This window comes from Schistocerca piceifrons, chromosome 3 (genome assembly GCF_021461385.2).
Source record: "Schistocerca piceifrons isolate TAMUIC-IGC-003096 chromosome 3, iqSchPice1.1, whole genome shotgun sequence".
Classification (NCBI taxonomy): Eukaryota; Metazoa; Arthropoda; class Insecta; order Orthoptera; family Acrididae; genus Schistocerca; species Schistocerca piceifrons.
In genome coordinates, this window is record NC_060140.1 from 343,042,921 (window position 1) to 343,062,166 (window position 19,246).

The 19,246-nt window shown below is 48.5% G+C and overlaps 1 protein-coding gene across 5 annotated transcripts in view; it reads right to left on the bottom strand.

Moving 5' to 3' along the window:
• LOC124787714 (D-aspartate oxidase) overlaps nt 1-19,246 on the bottom strand; it is a 259,599-nt gene that overhangs the window by 36,196 nt on the left and 204,157 nt on the right. For all 5 annotated transcript variants that reach the window (XM_047254556.1, XM_047254559.1, XM_047254557.1 and 2 more), the window contains exon 4: nt 9,840-9,985. In XM_047254556.1, the coding sequence (XP_047110512.1) occupies nt 9,840-9,985 (146 nt within the window). The remainder of the gene's footprint in view (nt 1-9,839; nt 9,986-19,246) is intronic.

Genomic DNA, 19,246 nt, shown 5'->3' on the forward strand with positions numbered 1-19,246 from the left:
TGGGAAGGGAGTAATCCAAGGGACCCCTTCCTAGCAAGAGAAGCCGAAGAAGACTTACACTTCTCCAGCTTAGAAGTGGGGATGGGTGTCCCCGATTGTCGGGGGAGGGGGGGAATGCTCCCTACCATCGAGGGGGCAGGTGTAGTCTTCCAGCTCTGGGACGTGATGGGGTTGGCAGAGCTGATGGTGCCAGAACTGTTGTAGCAGGTGTAAGATGATGTCATGCATACAGGATGCAGGTGTTCAAATTTTCTCTTAGCCTCAGTGTAGGTCAGTCGGGTCTTATACTTCACGATTTTCCTTTCTTTCTGGAGAATCCTGCAGTCTGACGAGCAGGGTGAATAGTGCTCTCCACAGCTGACACAGATGGGAGGCAGGGCACATGGAGTATTGGGATGTGATGGACATCCACAATCTCGACATGTGACGCTGGAAGCACAGTGGGTAGACATATGGCCGAACTTCCAGCACTTAAAGCACTGCATCGGGGGAGGGATATAAGGCTTTACATCACAGCGGTAGACTATCACCTGGACCTCCTCAGGCAATGTAACACCCTCGAAGGCCAGGATGAAGGCACTCGTGGCAACATGGTTATCTTTGGGACCCCAGTGGACATGGCGGACAAAATGTACACCTTGCTGCTCTAAATTGGCCCGCAGCTCATTGTCAGACTGCAAAAGAAGGTCCCTGTGAAAAATGAAACACTGGACCATATTTAATATCTTATGGGGCGTGATGGTTACGGAAACATCCCCCAGCTTGTCACAAGCGAGTAATGTCTGTGAGTGGGCAAAGGATGATGTTCTGATCAAGACTGACCCAGATCTCATTTTGGACAATCCCTCCATCTCCCCAAACTTGTCCTCTATATGCTCAACAAAAACTTGAGGCTTCATCATCAAGAAAAATTCCCCATCAGCTCTCTAAAATACAAGGTACCGGGGTGAATAAGATCCGCTGTCATCCTTAGCCTGAGGTTCCTCCCACGGTGTGGCCAGGGAGGGGAACAATTTGGGGCTGTACTTCTGTGCGTTGAATTGAGCTCGTGAACGCTTAAGGACTGCTGGTGTTTCATCACCAGCAAGAGGTGACGGACTACGCTTCATCACATGTCATCCGCCCTTATGCCACCCACTCCGACCAGGGGCCCTCTCCACGGGCGCCACCCAGCCACAGCAAAGGCCATCTGGCAGGAGTCCTGATGCCCCAGGGGGACGGGCATCTACCCCTTGGCATACATGGGTAGTCAATGGCACAGGCATCAGAAGCGTGATCCCTGTGCGGTCAGGGGGCTACAACCAAAAGAATACATGGCAGCCCCATCACAATTGACTGGCTAACGTGCTGGATATCAGGTGCAAAGACGTCCATGGTCATCATCGACGCAGAAAGCGACACTGCATAATGCATGGTGGAAAACACATTCAGGAAGATGTCCTCGCCCAAGAGATGGTGAATGAGCGAGACTGATTGGTTGGTTGGTTTGGGGGGATTAAAGGGACCAGACTGCTACGGTCATCGGTCCCTTTGTCCAAGTACTAAAAAAAACACATACAGATAATAAAATACGAGTAACAGAATAGAGCACAGACGACACTGAACAAGAGAAACTGAGACAAAGACCAGACAAAACGAACTAAAAGCACACAGAGTGTGACGGTGGTTGGCCGACCATGGAAATAAAAAAGGAAAAGCCAACCACTTGAAACACATTAAAAAATCAGTTTAAAACCGGAGGCCAAAGGCCAGAATCAACACAAAACAAGAAGATAAAAACAGAAACACTCAGATTAAAGAATAAAAACCCCCTGCCCGAATAAAACGTAAAACTAAGTCAGCCATAGCCGAGTCATCAGTTAAAAGGGCAGGGAGCGAGTCAGGCAGTGCGAACGACTGCCTGAGCGCAGCTAAAAACGGACACTCCAATAAAACATGAACCACGGATAAAACGGAGCCGCAGCGACATAGAGGCGCGTCCTCACGGCGCAATAAGTGGCCGTGCGTAAGCCGAGTGTGCCCAATGCGCAGCCGGCAGAGGACAACAGACTCCTTGCGAGAGACCCGCAAGGAGGAGCGCCACACACCGGTAGCCCCCTTGATGGCCCGAAGTTTGTTGCGTGAAGGCAGGGCGCGCCATTCAGTGTCCCAAAGGTCCAGAATTTTGCGGCGTAGGAACGCTCGCAAATCTGTCTCCGGGAGGCCAACGTCCAGAGATGGTGCACTAGTCGCCTCTTTCGCCAGCCGGTCAACATTCTCGTTGCCGGGGATCCCAACATGGCCTGGGGTCCACACGAAGACCGCAGAGCGGCCGCAACGCGCAAGAGTATGCAGGGACTCATGGATAGCCATCACCAGACGGGAACGAGGAAAACACTGGTCGAGTGCTCGTAAACTGCTCAGGGAATCGCTACAGATAACGAAGGACTCACCTGAGCAGGAGCGGATATACTCTAGGGCTCGAAAGATGGCGACCAGCTCAGCAGTGTAAACGCTGCAGCCAGCCGGCAAGGAACGTTGTTCGGAATGGTCCCCTAGAGTGAGCGCATAACCGACTCGACCAGCAACCATCGAGCCGTCGGTGTAAACAATGCCAGAGCCCTGATACGTGGCCAGGATGGAATAAAAGCGGCGGCGGAAGGCCTCTGGAGGGACCGAGTCCTTCGAGCCCTGTGCCAAGTTGAGCCGAAGGCAAGGGCGAGGAACACACCACGGGGGTGTACGCAGGGGCGTCTGGAAAGGAGGCGGAATAGGGAAAAACCCAAGCCCGCAGAGAAGCTCCTTGACGCGTATGGCGATCGGACAACCCGACCGGGGCCGACGTTCCGGCAGATGGACGACTGACGGCAGGAACAGGAGACGATAGTTAGGATGCCCGGGCGAGCTTAGAACATGGGCAGCATAAGCGGCTAGCAAACGTTGGCGTCGGAACCGCAGTGGAGGGACACCTGCCTCCACGAGTAAGCTGTCCACAGGGCTGGTGCGGAAAGCACCAGTGGCAAGGCGTATCCCGCTGTGGAGAATTGGGTCCAGCACCCGCAACGCAGACGGGGATGCTGAGCCATATGCCAGGCACCCATAATCCAGACGGGACTGGATTAACGCCTGGTAGAGCTGTAACAGGGTAGAGCGGTCGGCTCCCCAGCGGGTGTGGCTCAAACATCGCAGTGCATTGAGATGCCGCCAACACGTCTGTTTGAGCTGCCGGATATGAGGCAGCCAAGTCAACCGGGCATCGAAAACCACCCCCAAAAACCTGTGTGATTCCACCACCGAAAGAAGTTCGCCGTTAAGAGAAAGCTGCGGCTCCGGGTGGACAGTACGTCGCCGGCAGAAATGCATAACGCAGGTCTTGGCTGCCGAAAACTGAAACCCATGCGCTACAGCCCAAGACTGCGCCCTACGGATAGCGCCCTGTAGCTGACGTTCAACAGCTGCAATGCCAGGAGAGCTGTAATAAAGGCAGAAGTCGTCAGCATACAGGGAAGCGGAGACAGAGTTTCCCACGGCCTCAGCAAGACCGTTAATAGCTATTAAAAACAGACAGACACTTAAAACGGAACCCTGTGGCACACCGTTCTCCTGGACGTGGGAGGAACTATACGAGGCCGCGACTTGCACGCGGAAGGTACGACACGACAGAAAATTGCGGATAAAAATCGGCAGAGGACCCCGAAGACCCCATCCATGAAGCGTAGAAAGAATGTGATGACGCCACGTCGTATCGTACGCCTTCCGCATGTCGAAAAAGACAGCGACCAGGTGCTGACGGCGGGAAAAGGCAGTACGGATGGCCGACTCCAGGCTCACCAGATTGTCGGCGGCGGAGCGGCCTTTACGGAACCCACCCTGAGATGGAGCCAGAAGGCCCCGAGACTCCAGTACCCAATGCAAGCGCCGGCTCACCATCCGTTCAAGCAACTTGCAAAGAACATTGTGAGGCTAATGGGACGGTAGCTGTCCACCTCCAGAGGGTTCTTTCCAGGTTTCAAAACGGGGATGACAATGCCTTCCCGCCATTGCGACGGAAACTCCCCCTCGACCCAAAGACGGTTGTAAAGATCGAGAAGGCGCCGCTGGCAGTCCACTGAAAGGTGTTTCAGCATCTGACAGTGGATGCCATCTGGCCCAGGAGCGGTATCAGGCAAGCAGCGAGGGCACTGCGAAATTCCCACTCACTAAATGGAGCATTGTAAGATTCTGGGTGGTTGGTGCGTAACGAAAGGCTCCGACGTTCCATCCACTCTTTAATGGAGCGGAAGGCCTGGGGGTAATTCGCAGAAGCGGAACTCATAGCAAAATGCTCTGCTAAGCGATTTGCAATGACGTCGGAGTCAGTACAAACTGCTCCATTCAGTGAGAGCGCAGGGACGCTGACAGGTGGCCGATAGCCGTAGACGCGTCGAATCTTGGCCCAGAGCTGCGCTGGAGTGACATGGAGGCCAATTGTGGACACATACCGCTCCCAGCACTCCTTCTTGCCTTGGCGGATAAGGAGGCGGGCCCGCGCACGCAGCCGTTTGAAGGCGATAAGGTGGTCGAGGGAGGGATGTCGCTTGTGACGCTGGAGCGCCCGCTGGCGATCTTTAATTGCTTCAGCGATCTCAGGCGACCACCAAGGCACAGCCTTCCGCCGAGGGGACCCACAGGAATGGGGAATGGCAGATTCGGCGGCAGTAACGATGCCGGTGGTGACCGATTGAACCACCGCATCAATGTCATCGGTAGAGAGAGGCTCAAAAGCGGCAGTGGAGGAGAACAAGTCCCAGTCAGCCTTATTCATAGCCCATCTGCTAGGGCACCCAGAAGAGTGGCGCTGTGGTAGTGACAAAATGATCGGAAAATGGTCACTACCACACAGGTCGTCATGCACACTCCATTGGACAGACGGTAAGAGGCTATGGCTACAGATTGAAAGGTCAATGGCGGAGTAGGTGCCATGCGCCACACTGAAGTGTGTGAAGGCACCATCATTTAACAGCGAGAGATCGAGCTGCGACAATAAATGCTCAACGATGGCGCCTCGACCTGTTGCCACTGACCCACCCCACAGAGGGTTATGAGCGTTGAAGTCGCCCAATAGCAAGAAAGGTGGCGGCAATTGGGCGACCAGTGCAGCCAGGACATGCTGCGAGACATCACCATCCGGTGGAATGTAAAGACTGCAGACGGTAACAGCCTGTGGCGTCCACACGCGTACAGCGACAGCCTCTAAAGGCGTCTGGAGAGGGACAGACTCGCTGTGCAGAGTGTGAAGGACATATATGCAGACGCCACCAGACACCCTTTCATAAGCTGCTCGGTTCTTATAATAACCCCGATAGCCACGGAGGGCGGGGGTTCGCATTGCTGGAAACCAAGTTTCCTGGAGAGCAATGCAGAAGAAAGGGTGAAGGCTGATAAGGTGGCGGAGCTCAGCTAGATGGTGGAACAAACCGCTGCAGTTCCACTGGAGGATGGTGTTGTCCATGGCTGGGAAAGGCGTGACGGGACGGGGAAGGCAGATTACGCCACTGGGTCACCTGCTGCCTCCGATGTAGCATCCGTGCAAATGCCATCCATTGCGTCCGCGGGACCGGCAAGAGCGAGGTCCTCAGCAGACGCCAGAATCTCCACCTCGTCCTCAGAGGCAGAGCTTGTAGGAAGCGGCGGGATCGGTGCCACCGCATTACCGTTGGTCTTGGGGACTTTCTTCTTTTTCTGCTTGTCACGCTGTGCCTTCGGCGCTTCAGGCTGCATGGGCTTCACTGGGTCAGTCTCAGGGACAGACGACGACCGCGAGGCCCGACGACCAGGGACTGCCGGTTGTTTCAACCACTTGCGGGCGTCCGCTTTTCCAATGGTCGGAACTTGCGAAGGGAGGTCCCCAAGGGATCCCTTCCTGGCGAGAGCAGCCGAAGAAGTCTTACGCTTCTCCGGCTGGGAAGGAGGAGCTGATGTCCCCGAAGGTTGGGAGGGTGTTGCTCCTGAAGAAGATGGAGCAGGAGCAACAGGGTGTGAAGTGCCCCCCACAAGCAAGGGGGCCGGTGGATGCTGACCGATCTTAGAGCCGATTCGTGATGACGAAAGAACCGTCGTTGCAGCAGCGGCGTAGGTTGACGGCATTGCCACAGGATGGAGCCTCTCATATTTCCGTCTAGCCTCGGGGTAGGTCAGCCGGTCCAAGGTCTTATATTCCATTATCTTCCGTTCTTTCTGCAATATCCTACAGTCCGGCGAGCAGGGGGAATGGTGTTCTCCGCAGTTAACACAGATAGGAGGCGGGGCACATGGAGTATCGGGATGCGAAGGACGTCCGCAATCCCGACACGTCATGCTGGAAGTACAGCGAGATGACATGTGCCCGAACTTCCAGCATTTAAAACACCGCATCGGAGGAGGGATATATGGTTTCACATCACAACGGTAAACCATCACCTTAACCTTTTCGGGTAAGACATCACCCTCAAAGGCCAAGATGAAGGCACCAGTGGCGACCTGATTATCCCTCGGACCCCGATGGACGCGCCGGACGAAGTGAACACCTCGTCGTTCGAGGTTGGCGCGTAATTCATCGTCGGACTGCAGAAGAAGATCCCGGTGGAATATAATACCCTGGACCATGTTCAGACTCTTATGCGGCGTGATGCTAACGGAAACATCCCCCAACTTGTCACAATTGAGCAACCTCCGTGACTGGGCAGAGGATGCCGTTTTTATCAACACCGATCCAGACCGCATCTTGGACAAGCCCTCCACCTCACCGAACTTGTCCTCTAAATGCTCTACAAAGAACTGAGGCTTCACGGATAGAAAAGATTCCCCATCAGCTCTGGTACAGACAAGATATCTGGGCGAATACGTCTCAGTGTCACGCAATGCCTGTCGTTCCTCCCATGGTGTGGCGAGGGAGGGGAACGATTTGGGGTCATGAACGTTACCTTTAAAATGGGCTCTCGAACGCTTAGAGACTGCTGATGGCTGGCCGCCAGCGACAGATGATGTACCACGCTTCATTGCGGGTCATCCGCCCTGATGCCACCTACTCCGACCAAGGGCCCTCCCCACGGGCACCACCCAGCCACAGCAAAGGCCACCTGGCAGGATGGACATTGCCGGGAGTCCTGATGCCCCAGGGAGATGGGCATCTACTCCTTGGCATACGTGGGGAGTGAACGGCGCAGGCATCAGTAGAGCGATCCCTGTATTGTCAGGGGGCTACAACCAAGAGGGTACATGGCGACCCCACCACAACGGACTGGCTACCGTGCTGGATCTTAGGTGCAAAAATGGCCAAGGTCGTCGTCACAGTGAAAAGAAACACTGCAGAGTGCAGCGTGGTAATCGCCCAAGAGATCGAAAACGAGCGGGACACCATTGCAACGACGAGAAAGACGGCTATAGGTCTAATTGCACGAAGGATACAGTGCACCATGTAAGGTGCCCTTCCCCAATTGGCTCGCTCTTCGGAATAATTTAGATAGATGGAGGTCAAACCCGAGAGGGGACAATCACATAAGGCCGAAACGTTTGAGACTCCTTTTAGTCGCCTCTTACGACAGGCAGGAATACCGCGGGCCTATTCTAACCCCCGAACTCGCAGGGGGGGAGCGAGACTGAAATGTGATTATGAGAAAGTGGGCTAATGATCTCAATGCACGGTGAACACGATGCACCAATAAGGCACCATTCCCCAATTGACTCGCTCTTGGGGAAAATTTTGAAGAATGGAGGTCAAACCCTACAGGGGACTATCACATAAAGGCCGAAATTTGTGAAAATCCTTGTACAGTTTGAGGTGGGGACGTTTTGCGGTGGGAGGGGAGGGGGCACGGTGGGGGGAGGAGTGGCAGTGGGGGGGGGGGGGGAGGTGTCGCAGTGGGGGGGGGGGGGTAGGTGTCGCAGCGAGGAGGGGGGGTTTCATTGCAGTTGGGGGGAGGGGAGGCGTCACAGTGGGGGCGGGGCAGGCGTTGCAGTGGGGGGGAGGCGTCGCAGTGTGCGGGGGGGGGGGTTGGCGGCGCAGTGGGGGTGTGTCACAGTGGGTGGTGGCGGCGTCGCAGTGGGGGGTGGCGTCGCAGTGGGGGTGTAGGCGTGGCAGTGAGTGGGGGGGGGTGGCGTCGGAGTGGGTGGGGGGGGGGGGTGGCGTCGGAGTGTGAGGGGGGTGGGCGTCGCAGTGGGGGGGGGTGGCGTCACAGTGGGGGGCGTAGGCGTCCCGGTGGGGGGGGCGTAGGCATCGCGGTGGGGGGGGGGGCGTAGGCGTCGCAGTGGGGGGGGGGGGGGCGTCGCACTGGGGGGGGGTCGCAGTGGGGGGTGGTCGCAGTGGGCGGGGGGTGGGGGGGGCGTCGCAGTGGGCGGGGGCGGGGGCGCCACAGTGGGCGGGGGGCGCCGCAAGGGGGGGGGGGGTGGCGTCGCAGGGGGGGGTGGCGTCGCAGGGGAGGGGGGGTGGCGTCACAGGGGGGGGGTGGCGTCACAGGGGGGGGTGGCGTCACAGGGGGGGTGGCGTCACAGGGGGGTGGCGTCACAGGGGGGGTGGCGTCACAGGGGGGGTGGCGTCACAGGGGGGGTGGCGTCACAGGGGGGGTGGCGTCACAGGGGGGGTGGCGTCGAGGGGGGGGTGGGGGGTTGGCGTCGCAGTGGGTGGGGGGGGGGGGTGGCGTCGCAGTGGGTGGGGGGGGGTGGCGTCGCAGTGGGGGGTGGCGTCGCAGTGGGGGGGTGGCGTCGCAGTGGGGGGGTGGCGTCGCAGTGGGGGGTGGCGTCGCAGTGGGGGGGAGGAGCAGCAGTGGGGGGGAGCGTCGGCAGTGGGGGGAGGAGCAGCAGTGAGGGGGAGGGGCGCAGTGGGTGGGAGGGGCGCAGTGGGTGGGAGGGGAGCAGTGGGTGGGAGGGGTGAGCAGTGGGTGGGAGGGTGAGCAGTGGGTGGGAGGGTGAGCAGTGGGTGGGAGGGTGAGCAGTGGGTGGGAGGGTGAGCAGTGGGTGGGAGGGTGAGCAGTGGGTGGGAGGGTGAGCAGTGGGAGGAGGGTGAGCAGTGGGAGGAGGGTGAGCAGTGGGAGGAGGGGTGAGCAGTAGGAGGAGGGGTGAGCAGTGGGAGGAGGGTGAGCAGTGGGAGGGAGTGAGCAGTGGGAGGAGGGTGAGCAGTGGGAGGAGGGTGAGCAGTGGGAGGAGGGTGAGCAGTGGGAGGAGGGTGAGCAGTGGGAGGAGGGTGAGCAGTGGGAGGAGGGTGAGCAGTGGGAGGAGGGTGAGCAGTGGGAGGAGGGTGAGCAGTGGGAGGAGGGTGAGCAGTGGGAGGAGGGTGAGCAGTGGGAGGAGGGTGAGCAGTGGGAGGAGGGTGAGCAGTGGGAGGAGGGTGAGCAGTGGGAGGAGGGTGAGCAGTGGGAGGAAGGTGAGCAGTGGGGGGAGGGTGAGCAGTGGGGGGAGGTTAAGTAAGCTGCACATACACTCCTGGTAGTTAACAGGAAACTGCTATCACTGGCCTGTGTACCTTGGATGGCCAAATATATATAAAAACAAAGATGCTGGCAGGTCGATAGACACACAAACACACAAAATTCAAGCTTTCGCAACAAACGGTTGCTTCATCAGGAAAGAGGGAAGGAGAGGGAAAGACAAAAGGATGTGGGTTTTAAGGGAGAGGGTAAGGAGTCATTCCAATCCCGGGAGTGGGAAGACTTACCTTAGGGGCAAAAAAGGACAGGTATACACTCGCGCACACACACACACACACACACACACACACACACACACACACACACACACATCCATCTGCACATACACAGACACAAGCAAAAAAGGAAAAGATCTTGCAGTTGACTTAACCACAGTATTACACAACTAAAGATATAACACACAATATCTACAGAAATTACCTGTGCATTCCCCAAGGCAAGAACTTTCGACACTCCGTCACAAGTGTTGTGTAAAAGGTTCCATACCTCCAGTTTCCTGGGTACAAAGAGAGTTCTTCTTCTGTTGCTCTTCTGAATAGAGGCAAAAGTTTTTCCAGGTAGTGGTTCTGAAAGCATAATACTTTTGAAAGTAAAAATAAACAGGGTTTTCTTCAGCATACATTACTACACAGTAACAAACTGGTTGTCACATGAGTGCAGAGTCAAATTATGTCTAACTTCCATCTGTAACAGTGAAGTGGCGATATTGAGAGCAAGTATCTTCCCAGTCAATTTGTTAAAGTAGGCTACAATGTCCCTGCCCTCATGCTGAGCAAGGAATACTATCAAAAAGTTTCAACTTTACAGTCTTTAAAACAACATGTGCCACATGCTTTGTACTTCTTTATCCTTCAAAAACAACTGTTTAATCTTCTTTGTACTCTAAAATCCTCTTTGCTTGAAAATTCATTAGTTTTATACTGTTATTTGCATAAGATGTATAGGTAGTTCCTGACCACAAAGAAGTTTCCAGAGCGAGATTTTCACTCTGCATCACAGTGGCACTGATCTGAAACTTCCTGGCATATCAAAACTGCGTGCCAGACTGAGAGTCGAACTCAGGACCTTTTCCTTCCATGGGGCAGTACTTTACTGACTGAGCTACCCAAGCATGACTCACAACCCATCCTCTCAGTTCTACTTCCACCAGTACCTCATCTCCTACCTTCTAACCTTCACAGAAGACTAGCATTCCAGGAGTGCTGGTATTACAAGTTTTGCAGGAGATGTTCTGCGAAGTTTGGAAGGTAAGAGATGAGGTTTGGCACAAGTAAAGCTGTGCGGATGGTTCGTGACTCGTGCATGTGTATTTCAGTTGGTAAAGCACTTGTCCACAAAAGACGAAGGTCTTGAGTTCGAGTCATGGCCCAGTAAATAGTTTTCATCCACCAGGAAGCTTCACAAAGAAGTTGTACCACCACCTTCACCTTAATGTTTGACAATCCAAACGTCTGGAGAGAGGTGTGTCAGTGTTTTCCTGATGGAGTTTCCACAAAGTCTGTCCTAGTAGCTCCACAGACTTTTGGATTTTGAACATGGATTCCTCGTTGTAAACTTCAATGGACACACCATGTCTGCAAAACTGGAATTTGTAACCTCACAATTGCTTTTACATCTCATCAGCAGGCAATTTTTTCATTAGCTGGTTGGATACGGAGCATTTACAGAGCTCATGAGATACTGTGAGTTTCAGCTTTACACATGCCCACACATTTATCCTCATTAACATCCAACCATCTACCACTAGGACATTGTCATTGCCATCTCTTACGGTAATGAGTCCAACAGAGAGTTTATTTATTTCTTCTTTAGCCAATTACCTTTACTAAGCACCTGGACCATCTCCTTCTGAAATCACTATCAACTTCGGTTATTTCTGACATGCTTTCTTCAACTGTTCATTAAGCATTTCTAAATGTTTTTTCCTTACTATTTAAGATTCATGTCTTAGTCATAGTTTGACCTGGCAGTACACACGCATTAGATATATTTTATGTTGTTGGCAAATTGTGAATTTCCTAATGAACAGATCATAAACTTTTCCCAATGAACTTCCAGACATTTTTTAATTCCCCTATTTCTGTTTCTGAGCCAATCTGCTAATCATTTGCAGTTGCCCTAAGAACATAAGCTCATCAGCTGGTTCAAGTTATAACTAATCTTTTCTGATTTACTGTCAGCATATTGACAATAGTTAATTTTTGTTTTTTTGGAGTTAACTTTCAGGCCTATTATAATAATTCTTATATTTTTGCTTCTCCATTCTTTTATTAAATTGTTCTGAATTTGAAGCAATTAAAACAATCTTACTCACAGTTTAAAGGGGTACAGGTACGTGGATCCAGTTACGGTGATGCAGATAAAATGGAAGGAAGAAGATGGGTCTGACGTCCCACTAATGATAAGGTCATTAGAGCAAACTTGGACTGAGGGAGGATACATTTTGCACCCTTTCAAATGAACCTTCTCAGCATTTGCCTCTAGCAATTTAGGGAAATCTTGTAAAATCAAAATCTGGTTGACCGGATGGGGGATTTGCACTACATTCCTCCTGAATATGAGTCCAGTGCATTATCACTACGGTACACCTCAGATAATAAGAGTCACTTACACGAAATGTTTCTTCAACTCACTTCAGTAATTCTGAAGTAATTTGCACAAATATAGTGTAATCTCTCTCCCCCCCCCCCCCCAGTGTAGTTATTATGGATTTTAGTAACACACTTGTATAGTACTGCCAACAATTTAAAGAGGTCCACAACCTACATCTCACCACATTTACTGTTCCCATTCTTGTCAATTTGTTTAACAACATTGTTGTTTGAAATATTATTTGTTGTCTTCTTATGCGAACAGTCTCTGAATAATCCTGCAAGTTTTATTTCCACTACAAACCTCTATTATGTTATTTCTGTTGCAAACACCCCCCCCCCCCTCCATGTGCTGTTGGCGGGAAAGGCTTCCTTCATTCAGACAATCAATTACGTATGGTTTTTGTTCCATCAGCTGATCTATATTTGAACACCTTAAGGTTTGTCTCCCAGTTGACTGTAGCAATGCTTTCCAGCATCCTCACGGGATACCAGGCCCCGCTCTACTTCAGGGCCCCTGACCGACATCTAGGAACATTTCAACCTCGGTTCCAGTCAAAATAGGGGACAGCAAGACTGGTATCTGTACATTTTTGAGACAGTGATCACTTCAGAAGACATCACCTGATGAAGTGATCGCTTTCTCAAAAATCTACAGACAACCAATCTTTGAATGCTGGCCCCTATTTTGACAGGAAGCGAGGTGGGAATCTTCCTACACGTCAGTCAGAGGGCCTGAAATATATCATCGAAACTGGTGCCCAATAAGATAACAATCTGTATATTTAGGTGACTGAAAGTTGTTGGTTTGACACTCTGTACTGAACATCCGAGATGCCGAACCATCTCTGAAAAGACGGACGCTACTCTCACTAACATCTTCATCAACATATCCCTGCAACCATGCACAGCAGTTATAAAATTACTTACAATTACAAGCACACAACTTCACAATATATGTTTTGGAATCATTTCCACATTATTTATGTTGCCTGTAGGACAGATTTTTAATCCCTCCCCCTGCCCAAAGAAAAAGAGAAAAAAATTAACTGTTTCAATCAGGCAGGGCTTATTATTTTCAGATTTAAAGAGTTTAATTCCTCATTAAATGTCACAATGCATATTCTGTAGAAAATTCACTGTCTTAACTTGGCTCACTTAAAGTGTCAGCCTTATGGATCCACCCTCTCTTTTTAAACTCTACCATAAAGGATCTGAGTAGGTTTATGCTCTCCTAAAACAAATATTTTAGTCAATGACATCACTTTCCAGAAACCAAAATACTTGACAAAACATATTCTAAAGCTTCTCTGTTAATGTCTGCCATGTAGAGGGTAGAAATTAATGCTGTAGAGTACCAGCTCTATAAAAATGCGACAGATGCTAAGTGATACATTTAATAAACATAATGCAGCCATATGAAGGTGAACTGGCTGTTCAAAGCAGGTAAAGGCAATAAAAAACAAAGTGGTCGCTTGTCTGCCTGTATGCAGTTTGTGTTGTAGCTTGGGTTTCTGCTTTTGTAAAAGAGTGTTAGCACTGACCAAAAGGCACCAGGACTAATTTTTATTCTTGTTCTTTGTAGTTCATACTTTTAATAGTGAAATTTTACAATGTTTATAGTGTCACAGTTGTGTACAGTACAGGCAGCACAAGAAGGTCCCTGACACCTTGCAGAACCGTTGCCTGCTTTCAACTGTGAAGCACTAATGGCTGCAAGTGAAAACAGTAGCCATCTGCAGAGATGTGACAATGCTGAATCTACAACATAGAGATATTTATAAAATTGCATTACATTACTGGTTGAGGTTGGCCCATGAAGCAGCCGCACAACTGTTGAGGATCAACTTAATGCCAACTCAACTACAGTTTGTTCCCTGTGTTATTGTATAGTTGTCAGTAACAGAAGACATGGAAATGACATTTATGCAGGGGAGAATCAGCCACTGCCCATCAGCAACTAGAGACAACCTTGTGAAGAACAACAGGTTTCGAGCTGCTGCCCTCAACTGTAGCGTTATTCGGACATCACATCAACAGGGCTCCACGATGTCACTATTCTGCCAAAGTGAATGATCGGACCAGTTCATCCTCTCAGCTTAAAGTAAATTTTATGAACCATCTGACAAAAAACATCAGATTATTTGGTCTTCTGTACAGTCAGTAAATAGTTAAAATTTGTAGACACAGTCAATCAGTGACTATGATGACAGTACTGATTTTGGTCTTCTAAAATTATACACTGAGGAAGATCTTATCACAAGTTCTTCTTTGATTACTACTCAAACACCAAATTGACATATCTTTTACTCACAAACGTCTTGGTCGTATTTGGTGGATAAATTTGTTAACTGGTATTGACTGTAATAAGTCGTCATTATAACTAAAAATCCAGTATCTTGCAACAGAAATAACATATCTAGGTGTCATCAAGCAATCATTCAGGCAATTTAAAATTTGGGGCAACCAGAATAAGTGCATCATGATGCCTTTGTATTTGGATTTTTAGTTATGACGATAACTCATCAGAGTCAGTATCTGTTAACTGTGATATATCTGCCAAATGTGATCAAGACATTTGCAAATAAAAGAGTATATTTCAAATAAATTGTGTGCTTCTGTTTAATTGAAATCGACATATATTGTCACATATGACAGTGTAACAGAAAATCACTTAATATCACTCAACCAAGGAAAGGTGGTAGGATCTGACTCCTGCACAATTTTAGATGGAAAATACAAATGAACTTGCTCCGTGTCTTGAATAGTTTACTGAATGTCACTGGAGCAACAAAGCATTGCAAGAGATTGGAAAAAGACAGAGATAATTTCTGTTTTTGAGATGGGTCATCAAACAGATGTGCATAACAATGGACCTATGTACCTGATGGCGCTCTGTTGTAAAATTATGGAACACATTTTATGCTCACATATTATTTTCCCTATTGTTGATAAATTACTGGTAACAGCCAAAACTATGAAATATCTCAAGAAATGCGTCAAAAGCAAATTTAGAATGAAATGATCAAATAAAAGTCATCTGAATCAATCAATACAATGGATTTGCAGCACACTTCTTGTATCCTTTCATTATAGATTCACTTGAGATTCTGTTCCATAAATTAAGGAGCCACTGGTATAGCACAGATATTGAGGGTTTCTATAACTTGACTGCCCGAGTGACACACAATCCCCACGAAGAAACAACTAATTATAAAGTTGTCAGAGGTGAGACTTAAAAGGTCTATCACATACACATTCTGCATTGCTTTTTGATATCAGATCCTTATCTTCCTGGATAGGTGTCCCCTGAAAGTATCCAGTGCCAAGATTTGTCTTTTGTCTGGTACTCTGTTCCAAACAACCTTGCACTAATTTAGCACTACGTCATTTGTAATCCACACTTTTCTTGACGATGGAGGTAAACCTGCAGGCAGTTTCCCCTTTTGTATGATTTTCCTAGTAAGAATCACATAGGGGGGCAGCTTCCTCAGTCTCATTCCATCTAATATCATTCCCAGGATTACTGTGTAGTGGACCTTCTCGTCACTATTCACATCATTGCCCTTCCATGTTGGCAGTATCACTTGAAGGTGTATCAAAATAAACAGATGTCTGAGCAACACTAATCATGTGGCCTAGTACAGTGGTCAGCAAACTCATTAGTCAAGAGAGTCAAATATCAGCAGTACAATGACTGAACTTTATTTTGAGAGCCACATTTTTTAAACTTACACTATATACACAGGTACACTGTTATTAACTTAATTAGGAAACTTCTAAGCTGGCCTTTGGCAGAAATGTCTTCAATTTGATTGAGGTACTTCAAAGAGGTCAACACCTACTAACTCCCCTACCCAAACTGGTCTTGTTTACTTGTTTCATCTCTATGACTGGTTGTTCATCCACTCTGCATGTCCAAACAATCTCAACACTACATCATCTCACTCCTCAAAGCTCCCTAAAATTAACTTAATAAACTTCTAGTATACTTATAAGCCTCGGCTACACTATAGGACTGTTGAATAAAACTTGATACCATACTTAATAAATATAGTATTCGTAAAATTAGTTCATGAAAATTACCGACAAACACTAATGTGAACAATGGCCTGGTTACATCTCTCTGGGAGGCTTGGGTAAGTCAAGACTGTATGTTGTTTTTAATATCAAGCACATTTCCACATTCTCATCAGTATGACAAATTCTCAGTATACCCACAAAAAGATTTATGGTTGTAAATGACTGTTCACATGAATATGTAGCATAGCAAACATTAGTTTTTTCTGCTGATTACGTGACTCAGGACTACTATTTCAGATGTTAAAAACCAACACACCTTTCTTTTCCAGGTCTTTCAAAGCTGGCCACTTATGCTGTGAACTAAGCTCATTTTTGTTTTTCTCCAATATTTCTATATTAGCACAAAGACATTGAACTGTTGAGATCTGCAATTCCTTGTCCCCCCCCCCCAAATTCAGCAATTACATTTGAAGTATCAGTGTGTGTATTAAAGGAAGAAAAATTTAATTCCATTACAGAAGCATTAAGAAATTTTTTTAACAAACACTAACAACATTTTGCTGTTTCTGAATTCCTGGAACCTGTTAAGAAAACTATCCTTTTAAATATAAGTGGAGTTTTGAAATAACAAATGTCAATTTCAGAATTATTTTCTTGCCGATGTTTCAGTAAGTTTGCAAAGTGAATAAAAGTTTCTCTTTCAAGAGCTTGAGAGAAAAAAGAGAATTTGTTTCCCTCTTGTAACTTTGAAAAAACTGTTTACTTTCCTCTGAAGCTTACATTTAAGGTGGCTTTGGATTGATGTAACACCCACCACAATAAAATTTTTGGATCCACTGACTATCTGTTAGTTCTGGACAGTGAACACCCTCTCAAGGAGAAATGCTTTAATTTCTGTTAATAAGAATATAAAACGTTCCAAAGCATTTACTCTTGATAACCAATGTACACCATTACGTAGAGCTCTTTGTCTGTTGAGTGGCAATAATCCTAAAAGTTCTTCTTTGTGACTTGTAGATGAAATGAATCATACAAAAAGGTAAACCTTTGCACTGTATCATTTTGTCACAAGATGCTTCAACTGCTAGTGATGAAGCTGAAACCCATTTAAGATCTTCAATTTACTGGTTGGCTACATTGGAAGACATTTTGACTGTTTTATCTTTCACTGTTGTAGCAGGAACTGGTAAATCTTTCATTTTTTAGAATATCTGCTTTGTTATTAAATTCCGAAACAGCTATTCAGATGCACTTAGAGGGTGCACTGGAAAGTAATGCCTCTGAATTATTTATGTTAAAGCTCTTTAAATATAACAAACTTTTTTTAACATTCTACATCTTTATCCTTCATGTCCACACATTAATTTCTCAACATTATCACCCTGGCTATAGATACATTTCTCCCAACAACAGACAAGTTTGTTGATACCATCACTGTAGAGTGTTTGACTTTGTTGTTAATGATTAATGGAAAATCTCATATAAGATGTGAAACAAATACTAACAAAGAGATAGAGGGGCTGGCCAGTACTTACCTCAGCTCAGTACAGCCGATAGATACACATAAAACAGAACTGAAAATTTACATTCCTAGCTTTCGGAACTTTGTTCCTTCATCAGGGAGGAGAGAGGGGAAAAAAAGGGAAGAAGGGAAAGTGGATTCAGTTACTCACAACCCAGGTTATGAAGCAACAGGGAAAGGTAAACAGGGAGGGTAGCAAGGATGGAGGCATGGTTGTCAGAGGGAAGCCAAAGATATTCTACTGTAAGTACTGTGCCAGCTTCAAACCAAAGAGGATGCATACAGAAGTAAAGAGGTATATAGTATAAAGATAAACACAACTATGTAGGATGAAAAGATGCGTGAATGGCTAAAGAGGAAAGGGAAAGAGGAGGAGACTGAAGAGTGAATGGGAGTGAGGTTGTTTAACGTAGGTTCAGTCCAGGGGGATGGCGGGATGAAAGGATGTGTTGGAGTGCAAGTTCCCATCTCCGCAGTTCAGAGGGACTGGTGCTGGGCGGGAGAAGCCAAATGGCACATATGGTGTAGCAGGTTCCTAGGTCCCTAGAATTATGCTGGAGGGCATGCTCCGCTACTGGGTATTGGGCATCTCCTAGGCGGACAGTTCGTCTGTGTCCGTTCATGCGCTCAGCCAGTTTAGTTGTTGTCATGCCGATGTAAAGGGCTGTGCAGTGCAGGCATGTCAGTTGATAAATGACATGTGTAGTTTCACACGTAGCCCTGCCTTGAATTGTGTATGTTTTACCAGTAGCGGGGCTGGAGTAGGTGGTTGTGGGGGGATGCATGGGGCAGGTTTTGCAGCGGGGTCGGTTACAGGGGTAGGAAAAGCTGGGTAGAGAAGGTAGTCTGGGAATATTGTAGGGTTTAACAAGGATGTTACGGAGGTTAGGGGGGCGACGAAAGGCAACTCTGGGTGGTGTGGGGAGAATTTTGTCAAGGGATGATCTCATTTCAGGGGTTGACTTGAGAAAGTCATATCCCTGGCGGAGTAATTTGTTGATGTTTTCGAGGCCGGGATAATATTGGGTGACAAGGGGGATGCTTCTGTGTGGTCTGGGGGTAGAAACATTGTTGTTGGATGGGGAGGAATGTATTGCTCGGGAAATCTGTTTGTGGACAAGGTCTGCAGGATAGTTGCGGGAGAGGAAAGCACTGGTCAGGTTATTGATGTAATTGTTGAGGGATTCGTCACTGGAGCAGATACGTTTGCCATGAATACCTAGGCTGTAGGGAAGGGAGCGTTTGATGTGGAAAGGATGGCAGCTATCAAAGTGAAGGTACTGTTGTTTGTTTGTGGGTTTGATATGGACAGAGGTGTGAATGTGAGCTTCAACAAGATGAAGGTCAACATCCAGGAAGGTGGCTTGGGTTTTGGAGAAGGACCAGGTGAAATTCAGATTCGAAAAGGAGTTGAGGTTATGAAGGAAATTAAGGAGTGTTTCTTCACCATGAGTCCAGACCACAAAGATGTCATCTATAAACCTATACCAGGCCAGGGGAAGCAGCTGTTGGGTCTTCAGGAAAGCCTCCTCCATGTGGCCCATGAAGAGGTTGGCATAGGAGGGAGCCATCCTGGTTCTCATGGCCGTTCCCCTGATTTGTTTGTAGGTCTGGCCTTCAAAAGTGAAGTAATTATGGGTGAGGATGAAGTTGGTAAGTGTGATAACGAAAGCTAGGAATGTAAATTTTCA